Source organism: Ostrea edulis, chromosome 10 (assembly GCF_947568905.1).
Source record: "Ostrea edulis chromosome 10, xbOstEdul1.1, whole genome shotgun sequence".
Classification (NCBI taxonomy): Eukaryota; Metazoa; Mollusca; class Bivalvia; order Ostreida; family Ostreidae; genus Ostrea; species Ostrea edulis.
In genome coordinates, this window is record NC_079173.1 from 43,938,579 (window position 1) to 43,958,291 (window position 19,713).

The 19,713-nt window shown below is 35.6% G+C and overlaps 1 protein-coding gene across 20 annotated transcripts in view; it reads right to left on the reverse strand.

Moving 5' to 3' along the window:
• Nucleotides 1-19,713, reverse strand: part of LOC125666133 (partitioning defective 3 homolog) — a 96,281-nt gene continuing 76,568 nt past the window's right edge. For 11 of the 20 annotated variants that reach the window (XM_056151438.1, XM_056151439.1, XM_056151442.1 and 8 more), the window contains 5 exons: nucleotides 17,545-17,649; nucleotides 17,323-17,358; nucleotides 9,397-9,859; nucleotides 5,624-5,751; nucleotides 1-3,680 (listed from right to left, as the gene is read on the reverse strand). In XM_056151438.1, the coding sequence (XP_056007413.1) occupies nucleotides 3,233-3,680; nucleotides 5,624-5,751; nucleotides 9,397-9,859; nucleotides 17,323-17,358; nucleotides 17,545-17,649 (1,180 nt within the window). In that variant the 3' untranslated portion in view covers nucleotides 1-3,232. Of the gene's footprint in view, nucleotides 3,681-5,623; nucleotides 5,752-8,281; nucleotides 8,650-9,396; nucleotides 9,860-10,368; nucleotides 10,460-17,322; nucleotides 17,359-17,544; nucleotides 17,650-19,713 lie in introns of those variants that run through there. The other 9 variants (XM_056151441.1, XM_056151448.1, XM_056151446.1 and 6 more) reach the window with 5 other exon arrangements.

Consider the following 19,713-nt stretch of genomic DNA (forward strand, 5'->3'; position numbering starts at 1 on the left):
ATTATTTTCTTCTTTATTTCATTTTCTGATTTCATCAAGGTTAAGAGTTTATAAACATAAATTCCATGGCTATATATTCTTCTCAGTAATGGGAGACAAACATAATTTGTTTACCATAGCAACTGAAATACCACTCTGTGAACATTTTCTGACATATTACTGTAAAAAGATGATTAAATGTTTCCATAGAAACTGAAATAGAGCTCGGTGAACATTTGTTGACATACACTGTAAAAAAAGGATTCAATGTTTCCACACATATCTACACTAAAAATGTCGGGGAATAAACATTTTCCGAGCACAACCATGAGATGATGTAACATCACCACTCTAGAGAATGCGTCCCTGAATTGGTGTCACGTGTCAGTCAGGCAAGAATCATGTAGAGGACAAAAATCTGTGATCCACCCCCTCCCCCCTTACAAAAACCAAAATCATTGTTTTCATCTCTGATAATGAGTCATTTTTTAAATAACAGAGCAAAGTCCTATATCCTTTTCATAAACAATAATGAATATGGTTCACAATGCAGAGTTATCTACCTTAGATACTATTCATAACATTGAGTTATCTACCTTAGATATCATTCACAATCCAGAGTTATCTACCTTCGATACCATTCATAACATAGAGTTATCTACCTTAGATACCATTCATAACATAGAGTTATCTACCTTAGATACCATTCACAATCCAGAGTTATCTACTTTAGATACCATTCATAACATAGAGTTATCTACCTTAGATACCATTCAAAATCCACAGTTATCTACCTTAGATACCATTCATAACATAGAGTTATCTACCTTAGATACCATTCATAACATAGAGTTATCTACCTTAGATACCATTCAAAATCCACAGTTATCTACCTTAGATACCATTCATAACATAGAGTTATCTACCTTAGATACCATTCATAACATAGAGTTATCTACCTTAGATATCATTCACAATGTAGAGATATCTACCCTAGATAATTTATATCTCACCATTTACGCATTGAGTGTAGAATGCACAAACAAATTCAATATGATAATTGGTGAAGCTAGCTTATCAACATCTCTACAATATGAGAATTGGTGAGGCTAGTTTATCAACATCTCTACAATATGAGGATTGGTGAGGCTAGCTTATCAACATTTCTAACAGCAAAATTCATAACAAAAATAGGATTCTGATTAAGTTTTATTATGGCTAATTTGACCTTGACTTTATTATTGAAATAACTTTGACCTTGAACACCTATTTACCAAGTACAAAATCTCCACCTTTTGTTATTGAACAGTAACAACCAAAGTTAGAGTTGTGAGACAGATACACAGACAAAATGACAAAAAGACAGGGGAGGGAGGGGTGTTAAGAATATGTATAATTCCCCTTCTGCATGATTCCTGCACACACTGTTATAGATTGAATACAAGCTAAAGGGTAGTAAAGGGTAGTCCTCATAACACACATCTGGAGGATCACAACTTCACATGTTTTTTGGGTTGCTTATGGGTGTATCTATTTAACATCTCCTTTCTTCACTTGGTAAAAATAAACATGAAAATAAAACTGATACTTTGTAATGTCTTTTTTTTTAAATCTGTACAGTAGTGTGCAATTGTGTACATGTCAATGTATGTATTTGTACATGTGTCTGTACAGTAGTGTATATGTGTCTGTACAGTAGTGTACATGTGTCTGTACAGTAGTGTATATGTGTCTGTACAGTAGTGTACATGTGTCTGTATTGTACATGTGTCTGTACAGTAGTGTACATGTGTCTGTACAGTAGTGTACATGTGTCTGTACAGTAGTGTACATATGTCTGTACAGTAGTGTACATGTGTCTGTACAGTAGTGTATATGTGTCTGTACAGTAGTGTGTATGTCTCTGTACAGTAGTGTACATGTGTCTGTACAGTAGTGTATATGTGTCTGTACAGTAGTGTATATGTGTCTCTACAGTAGTGTATATGTGTCTGTACAGTAGTGTACTTGTGTCTGTACAGTAGTGTACATATTTCTGTACAGAAGTCAATATGTGTCTGCATTTTTATATAAAAAAGGTTCTATGAACAATATAAAAATATACTATTAGATAAAATACAATTTATCTACCCTTTTGTGAATACACGGCTCTCCTCTAATAAGGAATGTTAAATGTACACAATATTATTTAAATACCAGTGTCTTCTCATCAATTAATAGGTAGAAAAGATATGAAGGAAAGAAAAACCTCAGACAGCTATTCACACACAATCTGCATAACGAGCCATGTGCACCTGGTCTACTGCACAATTGATTATAATGCTATCTCTATCACAAATCTGCATAACTTTACCATGATATCGGATGCTATTTATATCTCCACAATGATTGAATGACATCTGCATAATATTCAAAACGATTGGATCACATCTGTACTCTAACTTTGTAGTAATTGGATGAAATGAGTCCAATATCCTAAACGATTGGTGGACAGCTGTATCTTAACTAAAAATGATCGGATGACACCTCCATAACTTTACATACATATATCATGAAGTTTACTATGATTGGATGACATCTATATACCTTTATAATGATTGCATAATTTTTTTTGTTACCTTTACAATGATTGGATGATATCTGTATACCTTCACAATGATTGGATGATATCTGTATACCTTGACAATGATTGGATACTATTTTATTACCTTTATTTACAGTGATTGGATGATATCCATATAGCTCTACGATGATTGAATCACATTTGTATGACCTTTACAATGATTAGATGACATCTACATAAAGTATTCTGGTCCTATATATCTATTTCTGAATAAGATTGGCCCACCACTTCGTGCACATAAGACACAAACAAAACCAAACACACACAGCCCAAGATGTACACCACCGATTGTCTCAGTTCAGGAAACGTCACCTACATTTGAAGGTTCACTTCATTCAACAGTGGACTTTTTTGCGGTCGGTCTCATACTCTTGAATGCGACACACAGAAGGAGAGTTACTTTGATAATTTCCATGACAGAACCATGCACGCATCTCTCTCTTGAGCTCTACGATGTTCGAAGGATTTCTGGTGGTCGAGAGAAAATTCTGAATTTCCTGATACTGTGTCCGACATCACAAAACTCCACCATACAAAACTTTGGCATTGTGTAGAGCAATGAGATCATCATTGATCAATGTCAAATACCGAAATGAAGGAATGATCGAAAAAGGGACATATTCATCTGTGTCAAACTTTGGCTGAGCCTGTCTGTGAAAGCGACTGCACCGAGCGTTTGCCTGCCATTGACGTATAAATTGGGTCTCTATAGGCAAAAATAGGGTCCCCATATTGAGGGGCAGGGCCTGGGGGAGGCTGGGGATGGGGATATTGTCTCATTAGGGCTGGGGCACTTTCCGTGTTCTGCCAGTGTTCTCGGGGTGTATACGGCCCTTTCGTGTTCTGCCAGTGTTCTCGGGGTGTATACGGCCGTGTTGGGGTGAGTCTCTGTGAGTAGAACTCTTGTGTGTGTTGTTCGGACAAGTCACTGTTTTGTCGCTGATGGAAGTGCTCGATGGCTTGCTGACGTTGTGGAATGTATTCATTACTGCGCTGACGTTGATGGATGACGTTGTCATGGTATTCGTAGTTATGGTGATAAGATGAAGGCTCCTGATAGGCCGGTCTGCTAAGAGGTCTGGAAAAGAAAAAGTCAACAAAGTGATCCAGACTTCACATTTTTAAAATTTCTTTATGGAATGTTCATCCTCTATGTCGTTATTTCTTACAAAGTTACTCAAAATCAGGGATAAAATACTCTACCACTAGTAAGGCATATTTTTCTCCGTATAATTTAATGTTGACAAGATGAAGGAATGAAAGTGACAGTTCACTACTTAGAACAAGATGTGTATGGTCAAAACTTAGAACAAGATGTGTCTGATCAAAACTTGTCTGGTCAAAACTTAGAACAAGATGTGTCTGGTCAAAACTTAGAACAAGATGTGTATGGTCAAAACTTAGAACAAGATGTGTCTGATCAAAACTTGTCTGGTCAAAACTTAAAACAAGATGTGTCTAATCAAAACTTAGATGTGTCTGGTCAAAACTTAGAACAAGATGTGTCTGGTCAAAACTTGTCTGGTCAAAACTTAGAACAAGATGTGTCTGGTCAACACAAATCTCATCAATCTTACTCAAATTCTAACATGTACTTTTTAATATACTTTTAGTAACAAATAACATACCCTTTGACTTTAGAGGAAATCTCAGACAGGTTTTTCATTACACTGACTCCACTGCATATGTGAATTTCAAAGTCCTAACCCATTTTAAGTTATTTACGAGATCCAAGTCTTTATTTTTACTAACAAAGGCTACAACCTAGAGGCCATCCTATAGGAGTTTCTCATCAAATAAATAAATATCAACATCTGAGGCCATCCTATAGGAGTTTCTCATCAAATCAGTAAATATCAACATCTGAGACCATCCTATAGGAGTTTCTCATCAAATCAGTAAATATTAACATCTGAGGCCATCCTATAGGATCAGTAAATATCAACATCTGAGGCCATCCTATAGGATCAGTAAATATCAACATCTGAGGTCATCCTATAGGATCAGTAAATACCAACATCTGAGGCTATCCTATATGAGTTTCTCATCAAATCAGTAAATATCAACATCTGAGGCCATCCTATAGGATCAGTAAATATCAACATCTGAGTCCATCCTGTAGGAGTTTTTCATCAAATCAGAAAATATTACCATCTGAGGCTCCAGAATCCCCCTTCTGGCCTGGAGGTCATAAAATATTTTTGAGCATGTTTTCATACTCAAACTGTACTCATACTCAAAAGTGAAGGTTATAAAACTTTTATAAAATTATTTTCATACTGAAATGGTATACCTACTCAAAAATTTTTGAGCATGCTTCGGAACTTGCTCAGAGTTGTACTCAAAACAAACATGGCTGAGTTTGAGTATGAGTATGGTAAAAGTTTTATAACCTCCAGGCCTGGTATTGCTGAAATGATACACCCCCTTCACGATACGATACGTATTGCAATACTTATGCCATGATTAAACATTTTCAATACGATACTTTTACAGAAGAAACCAATAATAACTTTGAAGAAAAATTCTATTAAGTTCACAGTCAGAATTTCAAAAGTAAACTGTTTCCAAACTGCCATACGGTAAGATGCCTGTTCGCTCTGTAGTTTAAACTGATTAAGTTCATTACTGCTTTTGTCAGACTCAAGGCCAACAACAGTTTGACCGTTATCATGCGCACCATTTTGTCCCTCATGCAATGTAAAAATAATAAGTACAGGTCAAGTCCAATGTATTTTACCGAACCAGATTTTAAGAAATGTATCGAACCGAAGATCGAAGCAATGATTCATTGAATCGAACATTGAATGAAGCATTTATAGTGAACAGTATCAATATTTTGGTGAATCGTTTCAGCCCTACCTTCAGACTCCGCCACTGGTAAGCTTTTTATATCATCTACCCATAACGAAGCCTCTATCTCTGTTATTACAGCCTGTGAGGTAAAAACTGTTGACAGATATAAAAAAAACTTATATGCCCCCGATCTTTGATCTCCGGGGCACTGCCAGTTCGTCTTACCTGTCAGGGTAAGGATGTCCTACATTCTGTGGCCTGTTACCCTGGTATCTATGGTAACTGTTGTCAGGAACAACAGACGGATGCTGTGGATACAGTATGTTTTCTGGTATTGCACTTTTCCCATATCTCTGTAAACAAAGAACGATGCTACATTTCCTACAAGGCTAGGGCAAAAAATAAAATCAACCATCCTACAAAATTATCCTGAAAATATATGTACAATTCATTGATACACAATTCGTTTTTTACTATATTTTTAATTATTTATTTATCTTTTCTCTGAATATTCCTTTAGATATAATGAACATCGTATCAAAAACTTACAAACAAAAAAGTCAAGCTGATTTAATGTTGTGAATTTAACATGTAAAAAAGGAGTTTCGCTTTGGTGAACAAAGTATCTCATCATTGTACATAGTAAAGATTGGGCATCTTAATCAGGTTTCTGAGTAAATACTGTATAGCTGTTTATTTCCTGTTTTGTATTGTTCGGCTCGTACATTTTTGCCTACTTTGGCAATCTCCAAAGATTCATCAACATAAAAATATTCAATAAATTTATGTACATGTAGTTTACATTGTATAAATAAATTCTGAAAAAAGAGTTCACCAAAATTTTATCCACCAAAATGAATAGTATACTTTGTAGACCCAAATCTGCCAAATTTAAATTTATGTCCCGCCAGACTCCCCCTCCAAAAAAACCCCCCGGCTATACTGTATCAAATCATGTCTCTCATAACTTGTGAAATAATCCGGCTATACTGTATCAAATCATGTCTCTCATAACTTGTGAAATAATCCGGCTATACTGTATCAAATCATGTCTCTCATAACTTGTGAAATAATCTCTTGATATACTGATCTAATTACAAAATTACATTGTATGTATACCTATTGATATATGAAGTCTAAAGATATAGAAATATACAGAGAATGTGTACACTGTATTAATAAGGAAAATGATAAAATACCCATTAGAATGACCAATAATTCCAATGTTATTTATTACAATTGTTTTCATTGGACAAAAATAAAGCTGAATAAGAGTTTATACATCAATAAATCCGAAAACGGGATGTATCCATACACGTCTGAAAACAAATAACATAGTACGGGGAAACTCTTCAAATTTTTGCAATTGTTGATAAAGTGAATGAATTGGAATTATAAAAATCAAACATTCTTTTTGAAGAATTTATCTATGTGTAAACTTCGGACATTTTACTCACAAACTTAACATAAACGTGCTTCGCACTTTTATTCAGTTTGTGAGTAAAATATCCGGAGTTTAAACATCGATAAATTCTTTTTAAACATAAAAAAAAAATGTTTAATCCTATAATGACACAAAGACTGTCACTGTGTGTTATAGTGCTGTGTATATTATCATACTGTAATTAGGGTTGGACACCGTTCTGGATGAAATGATATCACACCGACATTTTTGAAATTATATTACACAACATCTTATAACAGTCCTTTTTTTATCAATGTATTTCATAAAACAAAATGTGAAATTAGATAATGATTTTCAACTTCTACTTTTTTATCTAGACATTATAATCTAATAATATAATCGACATTATAAGGAGATCGTCAACAAAAAAAAAAAAAACCACTAAAAAAAAATGCAGACACGATCTCCTTACGTGCAAAATATCAGTAAAAAACACAGCTGGCCCACATAGTCGTGAGGAGGCATGTTGTTATGGAATAATTATAGTGATCCACACCAAAACACAAAACGTTGCACGATACAGAAAATCGCTTTATTTCTGACATCTTTTAACATTCTTTTATTTGAATGAAATCTTTAATCATCGAGGAAAACAAAAGACAGTAAACAATGAAATCTGTAATCAATTAATTGTAAAAAGTTAGGGAACTTGTAATTAACAAAACAAGGCTTCTTTTCCCTTTAATTAGCATATCTTAAAATACACGTGGTAAAATTCAATACTCATCTCGAATGTATTTAACTAAGACTGACGATTAGGCCTTAAAACTGATAGAGGTAACTGTATAGGTAAGGAAACATTTTCTTTTTTTAGATTTTGAAATAACTCTAGGATACCGTGCGGATACCAAACACTGGTGTACAACCCCAACTGTGAAGGATTAATTACAATGTGTTTGTGTGTTAAAGTTTGTTATGTAGCAAAGTAATGTATCAATGTAATAATGTAATACACCAATGTAATAATGTAATATATCAATGTAATCATGTAATATATCAATGTAATAATGTAATTTATTATATACTTTCAATTTCATCTCTTCTTTTTTCTTTAAAAGTTTGCGGGCATATATCACACGATATATGCCCGGAAACATTCCGGCCCGCAAACATTACGTCACAATCAAATTTCTACGCCGTTAATTTTCAAATTTTTCGTGTTTTTCATCTTTTACTCAGTTAAACCGATAAAGTTATTGCTAAAAATAAAATTATTGTTAGTTTCTAAATGAAATTGAAAGTATATAATAAAAAGGTTATACACTTTGTATGGGAAATATGACGACCTCGTTTTTGTCGAGAACGCCAAAAAACTGGGTCGTCATATTTTCCCATACAAAGTCTATAACCTATAAATATCAATACAATAATGTAATATATCAATGTAATAATGTAATATATCAATGTAATAATGTAATATACCAAGATAATAAGGTAAATATAATAATGTAATATAAAAATGTAATAATGTAATATAATAATGAAATAATGTAATATAATAATGTAATTACAATTATAAGAACTTATTAAGCAGAATTATGCAGCCATATTGAATGCAGCATATTAATTATGGGCATGAAAAATATATACATATATAATAGAGGGAGTTAGCATGGTAGGTGAGACAAGCGTAAATTATACGTTCATTTTTCGGAGTAGTGAAGACACTAGAATTTGAACATTCTCTGAATGGCAGACATACTTTTCATACACTGACATAATAATTATATATGAATTTATTTTTGTTTTACTTGAAAGTAAAAAATATATAATACCTGTTTGTTTACTGTTTGTAAAATGATGCTTTTTTCATTAGTAACAAAAACCAAATATGTGGCATAAAGTAAATATAATGACAAAGCTGGAAATACTTTCTTTTATCTTCCATGAAATATTCACAAGAAAATATTTACTTTCAATAAGCACTGCATTTTAGTTACATTATCCTTGTCTTTCACCGTTTATTAATTAAAATATATAACTCATTTACAAAGCAATAATACAGTTATATGTATTAAGAAAAGTTCACTTCATATGTTCATTTCATCATCTAATCATATGAGGGCCCAATTGCTTTCAGCTTTCTCCAACCTCTACCCCCCCCCCCCCCCCCCCCCCTCCCTTAACATTGCATGACAATACATAGTCCCCTACCAGTCGCAAAAATTACTGGATCGCAACAATATTCAAAGTTCATTATGTAGGTTATGGTGAAGGGGAAAATTGAAGAACCCAGATACTATGAAAAAATAAGTCCAGAATCTGATAATTCACGCTATTTTTTCTAAGTCTAAGAGCAATAACTTAGTGAAAAATCAATGGACTGAGATGAAATTCAAACCTGATCTGTAACTTGTCATGGCAAAGCAATGTACCAAATATGAAAAAAATATTTGCAAGAACAGAGAAAAAAGTACGGAAAACTAATTTGCAGGACTGGAGGACAGACTGATGGACTTCGTTGGTAGGGGACTATAATAAGGAATCCCGTATGAAGTGAGCTTTTCTCTGGGTTAAGGAGAAGCTGTCTAACCTGGTTGGCGTCGTGCCAAGGAATCCCTACCCTTGTCTCTTCCTGCTGAATCTCCTCCTCGTATCGTTCTTCCGTGTCGTCCAGTGGGTACTGACCCTCTCGTTCCTGGTGACGACGCTGATGTTTACGTCGCAGATGCTGGATCCACTCTGCTCTCGACATGGAATCGGGAGCCTCCACAGACTTAATCAACCGGTGGTTGGCATCAGTGAAGTGTGACTGGTTGTCGGTGATCCATGACGGGGTGTCGGTGACTTGCGATGAGTTGATCATGGTGTTGTCTTGTAGATGAGGTGAGTTCCGTGAGAGTTGAGGCGAGTTTCGTGAGAGTTGAGGCGAGTTCCGTGAGAGTTGAGGCGAGTTCCGTGAGAAGTGTGAACTATTGTCCGAGTATTTATGTTCCAGTCTGATGAACGCCGCATCACTCTGTTGTTCTTGTAACTGACGGACCTGATCCTGAATTCTGTGAATCAGAGATTACAATTATACTTAGAATTAATCATCATAAGGGTGTAACTGACGGACCTGATCCTGAATCCTGTGAATCAGAGATTACAATTATACTTAGAATTAATCATCATCAGGGTGTAACTGACGGACCTGATCCTGAATCCTGTGAATCAGAGATTACAATCATACTTAAAATTAATCATCATCAGGGTGTAACTGACGGACCTGATCCTGAATCCTGTGAATCAGAGATTACAATCATACTTAAAATTAATCATCATCAGGGTGTAACTGACGGACCTGATCCTGAATCCTGTGAATCAGAGATTACAATCATACTTAAAATTAATCATCATCAGGGTGTAACTGACGGACCTGATCCTGAATCCTGTGAATCAGAGATTACAATCATACTTAAAATTAATCATCATCAGGGTGTAACTGACGGACCTGATCCTGAATCCTGTGAATCAGAGATTACAATCATACTTAAAATTAATCATCATCAGGGTGTAACTGACGGACCTGATCCTGAATCCTGTGAATCAGAGATTACAATCATACTTAAAATTAATCATCATCAGGGTGTAACTGACGGACCTGATCCTGAATCCTGTGAATCAGAGATTACAATTATACTTAAAATTAATCATCATCAGGGTGCGTATTGGGGCATCATTTTTTTCAAGCACTTAATTTTCCAGTCATATTTTAAGCACTTTTAGAAAATACAGTTTAACTGTATATACATAATATGTATAAATTGTTTAACTGTATGTACATAATATGTATAAAATGAAAAGAAATAAAACTGACATACTATATCGATTGGATTTTTAAAATTCTAACGTCAGCTAATTTACCCTCTTGATCTTACCCCCCCCCCCCCCTCCCCCCCCCCCCCCCCCCCCAGCACATTTTGTATGCATGATCAACTTTTAGTTTACTTGGCTGTAGGTTCAGTTTGATTATGCAAATTATGTCATAGATATCAATTGTCAGAGCGCAACCTCCGTCATTTCTTATGTTCATCACCTCGCATGTGGGAGCAGCACCCTCCATATCAATTTTAATCATCTCTTGGCATACTGCACAGTGCTAATCTACTCTTAGCAGACTTAAACAATTTGTCCCTGTGCTAATCTGTGCTAATGATAAGAATATTCATAATATAAACTATATTCAGAAGTAAAATTTTAATAACAAAAGAGTCTACTTCTTTTATACTTCGTTGTGCATACCTATGACAGTTTGATTCATGGCACATGCGCGGGAGGTTGTAAAAACACGGACAATTACGGAATCCCAGAAATTACACATAAAACACGGCAGAATCACAGACTAATAGATGATTCACAGATATAAAAGTTACGGAAATGCTATAAATCGACTTTATTGGAGAATTCATATGAAATATGGATTAAAATAAGATGTATTACTTGTATAATGAAAGAAATATACAGTCTCAAGTTCAGTTTGTAAATTCCGCATATTCATAATGTGATGAAACAATTACAGCGACATCACAACGCACGGAGACTGTAAATAGCGATGTGCGCGGCTTTCTGCGCAGAAGTGCAAAATTTCGAATTAGGTCTGTCGTCCTTAAATGCTTTGTCCCTGTGCTAATTTACTCTTAGCAGACTTAAACGCTTTGTCACTGTGCTAATTTACTCTTAGCTGTTTTGTCCCTGTGCTAATCTACTCTTAACAGACTTAAAACACTTTGTCCCTGTGCTAATTTACTCTTAGCAGACTTAAACAATTTGTCCCTGTGCTAATTTACTCGTAGCAAACTTAAACGCTTTGTTTCTGTTCTAATTTACTCTTAGCAGACTTAAACGCTTTGTCTCTGTGCTAATCTACTCTTAGCAGACTTAAACACTTTGTCCCTGTGCTAATCTACTCTCAGCAGACTTAAACGCTTTGTCTCTGTGCTAATTTACTCTTAGCAGACTTAAACAATTTGTCCCTGTGCTAATTTACTCGTAGCAGACTTAAACGCTTTGTCCCTGTGCTAATTTACTCTTAGCAGACTTAAACGCTTTGTCTCTGTGCTAATTTACTCTTAGCAGACTTAAACGCTTTGTGCTTGTGCTAATTTACTCTCAGCAGACTTAAACGCTTTGTCCCTGTGCTAATTTACTCTTAGCAGACTTAAACCCTTTGTCCCTGTGCTAATTTACCCTTAGCAGACTTACACGTTTTGTCTCTGTGCTAATTTACCCTTAGCAGACTTAAACGCTTTGTCCCAGTTATACTCAGATTTCCAATCATGTTGTAAAACAAACAATCCTTAGCACAGGTTTGTTGTGATATGTGTTTTCCCATTAAAAAACAACAACAATTCAAAACTATGAAATTCGCAATATCAGTAAAGGTCATTAAATATCCATTTACTTTCAATTTAGTATCAAAAGCATTGGAGGGGATGGTATTCAAATATTTTATATAAAAACACTATATATGCAAAGCCTGATCCTGCCGTGCAAGAGTCAGAACCTCTACCCTGGGGATCATTAAATCTAAAATTTTAGTATAGTCCTTCCTTACTATGCATTTAGTTTTTTCTTACGGATGTGCAGTTGCAGAGAAGTAGATTTTTGAAAACTAGTCAATTTTTGCCAGGAGTCCTGCAATTTAAAATTGTATGTCCCCTTTGTCTCAGAGATGCTTCATACCAAATTTGAAAAGAATAGGAATGGTAGTTATCAAGACGATAAAAATATACAAATGTTATGCATGACGTTGGACACAAACGCAATAAAAGGAGAAAATAATTTCTCCTTCCAAACAACTATCCGATTAGGAGGGATTGACTGTGTATTTTAGTACCAGGGTAGGAATCGTAAAGTAGGTATTGACCTTGAGACATTAATGAGGTCCTTGGGTCACAGAACTTACTTATGCTATTTTGGCCTAATACAGACATATCAATCTGAAAAACATGAACCTCACAGAGACATCAAACCAGAAACTAGGGGCCCCAGAGAGACAGAAACTAGAAAACTAGGGCCTCATAGATACATGAAATCTCATAATCAAAATGAAATTATGAGATGTCTGTAGAAGTCTCTATCTACACTGTGATGATATAACTGTTACTAGCGAGATGTCTGTAGAAGTCTCTATCTACACTGTGATGGTATAACTGTTACTAGCGAGATGTCTGTACAAGTCTCTATCTACACTGTGATGGTATAACTGTTACTAGCGAGATGTCTGTAGAAGTCTCTATCTACACTGTGATGATATAACTGTTACTAGCGAGATGTCTGTAGAAGTCTCTATCTACACTGTGATGGTATAACTGTTACTAGCGAGATGTCTGTAGAAGTCTCTATCTACACTGTGATGGTATAACTGTTACTAGCGAGATGTCTGTAGAAGTCTCTATCTACACTGTGATGGTATAACTGTTACTAGCGAGATGTCTGTAGAAGTCTCTATCTACACTGTGATGGTATAACTGTTACTAGCGAGATGTCTGTAGAAGTCTCTATCTACACTGTGATGGTATAACTGTTACTAGTGAGATGTCTGTAGAAGTCTCTATCTACACTGTGATGGTATAACTGTTACTAGTGAGATGTCTGTAGAAGTCTCTATCTACACTGTGATGGTATAACTGTTACTAGCGAGATGTCTGTAGAAGTCTCTATCTACACTGTGATGGTATAACTGTTACTAGCGAGATGTCTGTACAAGTCTCTATCTACACTGTGATGGTATAACTGTTACTAGCGAGATGTCTGTACAAGTCTCTATCTACACTGTGATGGTATAACTGTTACTAGCGAGATGTCTGTAGAAGTCTCTATCTACACTGTGATGGTATAACTGTTACTAGCGAGATGTCTGTAGAAGTCTCTATCTACACTGTGATGGTATAACTGTTACTAGCGAGATGTCTGTAGAAGTCTCTATCTACACTGTGATGGTATAACTGTTACTAGCGAGATGTCTGTAGAAGTCTCTATCTACACTGTGATGGTATAACTGTTACTAGCGAGATGTCTGTAGAAGTCTCTATCTACACTGTGATGGTATAACTGTTACTAGCGAGATGTCTGTAGAAGTCTCTATCTACACTGTGATGGTATAACTGTTACTAGCGAGATGTCTGTAGAAGTCTCTATCTACACTGTGATGGTATAACTGTTACTAGCGAGATGTCTGTAGAAGTCTCTATCTACACTGTGATGGTATAACTGTTACTAGCGAGATGTCTGTAGAAGTCTCTATCTACACTGTGATGGTATAACTGTTACTAGCGAGATGTCTGTAGAAGTCTCTATCTACACTGTGATGGTATAACTGTTACTAGCGAGATGTCTGTAGAAGTCTCTATCTACACTGTGATGGTATAACTGTTACTAGCGAGATGTCTGTAGAAGTCTCTATCTACACTGTGATGGTATAACTGTTACTAGCGAGATGTCTGTAGAAGTCTCTATCTACACTGTGATGGTATAACTGTTACTAGCGAGATGTCTGTACAAGTCTCTATCTACACTGTGATGGTATAACTGTTACTAGCGAGATGTCTGTACAAGTCTCTATCTACACTGTGATGGTATAACTGTTACTAGCGAGATGTCTGTACAAGTCTCTATCTACACTGTGATGGTATAACTGTTACTAGCGAGATGTCTGTACAAGTCTCTATCTACACTGTGATGGTATAACTGTTACTAGCGAGATGTCTGTACAAGTCTCTATCTACACTGTGATGGTATAACTGTTACTAGCGAGATGTCTGTACAAGTCTCTATCTACACTGTGATGGTATAACTGTTACTAGCGAGATGTCTGTACAAGTCTCTATCTACACTGTGATGGTATAACTGTTACTAGCGAGATGTCTGTACAAGTCTCTATCTACACTGTGATGGTATAACTGTTACTAGCGAGATGTCTGTACAAGTCTCTATCTACACTGTGATGGTATAACTGTTACTAGCGAGATGTCTGTAGAAGTCTCTATCTACACTGTGATGATATAACTGTTACTAGCGAGATGTCTGTACAAGTCTCTATCTACACTGTGATGGTATAACTGTTACTAGCGAGATGTCTGTAGAAGTCTCTATCTACACTGTGATGATATAACTGTTACTAGCGAGATGTCTGTAGAAGTCTCTATCTACACTGTGATGATATAACTGTTACTAGCGAGATGTCTGTAGAAGTCTCTATCTACACTGTGATGATATAACTGTTACTAGCGAGATGTCTGTAGAAGTCTCTATCTACACTGTGATGATATAACTGTTACTAGTGAGATGTCTGTAGAAGTCTCTATCTACACTGTGATGATATAACTGTTACTAGTGAGATGTCTGTAGAAGTCTCTATCTACACTGTGATGATATAACTGTTACTAGTGAGATGTCTGTAGAAGTCTCTATCTACACTGTGATGATATAACTGTTACTAGTGAGATGTCTGTAGAAGTCTCTATCTACACTGTGATGATATAACTGTTACTAGTGAGATGTCTGTAGAAGTCTCTATCTACACTGTGATGATATAACTGTTACTAGTGAGATGTCTGTAGAAGTCTCTATCTACACTGTGATGATATAACTGTTACTAGTGAGATGTCTGTAGAAGTCTCTACACTGTGATGGTATAACTGTTGCTAGTGAGATGTCTGTAGAAGTCTCTATCTACACTGTGATGGTATAACTGTTGCTAGTGAGATGTCTGTAGAAGTCTCTATCTACACTGTGATGGTATAACTGTTGCTAGTGAGATGTCTGTAGAAGTCTCTATCTACACTGTGATGGTATAACTGTTGCTAGTGAGATGTCTGTAGAAGTCTCTATCTACACTGTGATGATATAACTGTTACTAGTGAGATGTCTGTAGAAGTCTCTATCTACACTGTGATGGTATAACTGTTACTAGTGAGATGTCTGTAGAAGTCTCTATCTACACTGTGATGGTATAACTGTTACTAGTGAGATGTCTGTAGAAGTCTCTATCTACACTGTGATGGTATAACTGTTACTAGTGAGATGTCTGTAGAAGTCTCTATCTACACTGTGATGGTATAACTGTTACTAGTGAGATGTCTGTAGAAGTCTCTATCTACACTGTGATGGTATAACTGTTACTAGTGAGATGTCTGTAGAAGTCTCTATCTACACTGTGATGGTATAACTGTTACTAGTGAGATGTCTGTAGAAGTCTCTATCTACACTGTGATGGTATAACTGTTACTAGTGAGATGTCTGTAGAAGTCTCTATCTACACTGTGATGGTATAACTGTTACTAGTGAGATGTCTGTAGAAGTCTCTATCTACACTGTGATGGTATAACTGTTACTAGTGAGATGTCTGTAGAAGTCTCTATCTACACTGTGATGGTATAACTGTTACTAGTGAGATGTCTGTAGAAGTCTCTATCTACACTGTGATGGTATAACTGTTACTAGTGAGATGTCTGTAGAAGTCTCTATCTACACTGTGATGGTATAACTGTTACTAGTGAGATGTCTGTAGAAGTCTCTATCTACACTGTGATGGTATAACTGTTACTAGTGAGATGTCTGTAGAAGTCTCTATCTACACTGTGATGGTATAACTGTTACTAGTGAGATGTCAGTAGAAGTCTCTATCTACACTGTGATGGTATAACTGTTACTAGTGAGATGTCTGTAGAAGTCTCTATCTACACTGTGATGGTATAACTGTTACTAGTGAGATGTCTGTAGAAGTCTCTATCTACACTGTGATGATATAACTGTTACTAGTGAGATGTCTGTAGAAGTCTCTACACTGTGATGGTATAACTGTTACTAGTGAGATGTCTGTAGAAGTCTCTATCTACACTGTGATGATATAACTGTTACTAGTGAGATGTCTGTAGAAGTCTCTATCTACACTGTGATGATATAACTGTTACTAGTGAGATGTCTGTAGAAGTCTCTATCTACACTGTGATGATATAACTGTTACTAGTGAGATGTCTGTAGAAGTCTCTACACTGTGATTGTATAAAATGAACATTACATTTACACTGCAATTTGAAATACATATGAACTGAAGACAGATTCAATATCAGTGATTTCTTTTATCGCATTCAAAGTGAATAAACATTGGATTTGGTCTGAACCTTTGCTTGACAGAGAAAGTGAATTTCTTTTATTCCAATTGATCCAGTGATTCTGAAGAAGATGCTTAAGTATTTTAAATTTTCACAATATCAACACACAGGTATACACAAAAACTCCCAACCGTTTGCCTCCAACAATGTTCCCTGCAACCCTCCAACAATGTTCCCTGCAAACAATATCATTATTTTTGTAGGTCAGGTAAATGTTTAACTGATACAAGTGAAAACTCCCAACTCCCCACACTCCAGTGAACTCGATTACGTGCATTCATGTGAGCTTTGTGTCAGTAAACTATGTAGGTCAAGGTGAAGGTGAAAGGTGAAGGTGAAAGGTCAATAAACACAGTGTTTACCTCTCATCCTCAGTTTCCTCAAATAAGTCCATAAAACTGAAATAAGTTTATCTAGAAGGTAACTTAAAAACAAATCAAATCTTTATCAAAAGAGCTTTGACAGGTGGTGAGTGGTGGTGATTCACAGTTACTGTGTGCTATTTTGTGTCTCATGAAAGTAGTCCTGCCTTTAGCTCGGATGAGGAGAAATGAAGTACACAATGTGAAATGAAGCACTTTTACCTGTCCTGCTGGGCCTCAGGTAACTTGGACGGTTCCTCAGACTCAGTCTGTTTGACAATTTCCTCCTGGGCCTTTGTCCCCTCTTTTTTGTTTTTGTTGCTCCTCCTACAATATATACTACAGTGTGATATCTCAGTGTTGATTGTGAAATACACTACAGTGAGATATCTCAGTTGTTGATTGTGAAATACACAATAGTGTGATATCTCAGTTGTTGATTGTGAAATTCTCTATAGTGAGATATCTCAGTTGTTGATTGTGAAATACACTACAGTGTGATATCTCAGTTATTAATTATGAAATATACTAGTGAGATATCTCAGTTGTTGATTATGAAATACACAATAGTGTGATATCTTAGTTGTTGATTGTGAAATACACTGGTGTGATATCTCAGTTGTTGATTGTGAAATACACTATAGTGAGATATCTCAGTTGTTGATTGAGAAATACACTACAGTGTGATATCTCAGTTGTTGATTGTGAAATACACTATAGTGAGATATCTCAGTTGTTCGTGAAATACACTGGTGTGATATGTCAGTTGTTGATTGTGAAATACATTACAGTGAGATATCTCAGTTGTTGATTGTGAAATACACTACAGTGTGATAACTCAGTTGTTGATTGTAAAATACACTTGTTTTAGTATGTTGCTGTTGTAATATAATCTTCACGTTTTCTGTCAAATTTAACTGTTACCAGCTGTAGGTGAGGTACCACAATTTCAGACCTATGCTTAGTGGTCAGGTCCGAATCAGTGAGGGCTCTTAATTGTGTCTACACCTGCTATGATAAAGATGCTAAATCTTTACCATCTCACCCAAAGAGCATGCTGCTTTTGCTTTCAGTTGCTGAACATTTAGCAATGGAACAGTCTCTAATTATTTTAGCGTATCTTTTGTTCAATGTGGACAAGGTATGAACGGAGTTTGAATGTGAATTCTCCTAGCCTTCAAACAAACACTTAAACACTGAACAACAGGTCTAAAATAATCAGTCAAAATTTAATGTGAAAAAACCTACTGAACATAGGTCTAAAATAATCAGTCAAATGTGAAAAAAAACCCACTGAACCACAAGTCTAAAATAATCAGTCAAATGTGGAAAAAACACTGAACCACAGGTGTAAAATAATCAGTCAAATGTGGAAAAAACACTGAACCACAGGTGTAAAATAATCAGTCAAATGTGAAGAAAATAACACACTGAACTACAGGTCTAAAAATAATCAGTCAAATGTGAAAAAAACCCACTGAACCACAGATGTAAAATAATCAGTCAAATGTGAAAAAAAAACCCACTGAACCACAAGTCTAAAATAATCAGTCAAATGTGAAAAAAAAAACAAAAAAACCCACTGAACCACAAGTCTAAAATAATCAGTCAAATGTGGAAAAAAAACCCACTGAACCACAAGTCTAAAATAATCAGTCAAATGTGAAAAAAAACCACCCACTGAACCACAAGTCTAAAATAATCAGTCAAATGTGAAAAAAAAAAATGATGGTTAGAGTGTTCACCTAAAAATACCTTTAAAAAAAAGGTGCAGGAAACTCACTACGATAGTACTGGGAAAATGTTAGCTACATAACCATAACCTTCCGTTTGATATATGACCTTGAAAATGAATATTTTCTTCTGACCCCCATTAATTATGCATCAAACGAATCAAAATTTACAGTCTATCCCAAAACTAGAAGTGAACGACAAATGAACTATCCATTTCCTCTGTGGGTGGTGCTTTGTGAACAATCCATTTCGCTGGCTTGTTTTGCATACCTCATTTATTAGGCGGAATTTACCTAACATAATTCCCCTGAATTCAACGTTACCTCACAAACTATGATTTCTTACCGCCTTACATAATTCCCCTGAATTCAACGTTACCTCACAAACTATGATTTCTTACCGCCTTACATTATTTCCCTGAATTCAACGTTATCTCACAAACTATGATTTCTTACCGCCTTACATTATTCCCCTGAATTCAACGTTACCTCACAAACTATGATTTCTTACCGCCTTACATTATTTCCCTGAATTCAACATTATCTCACAAACTATGATTTCTTACCACCTTACATTATTCCCCTGAATTCAATGTTTCCTCACAAACTATGATTTTTTACCGCCTTACATTATTCCCCTAAATTCAAGGTTACCTCA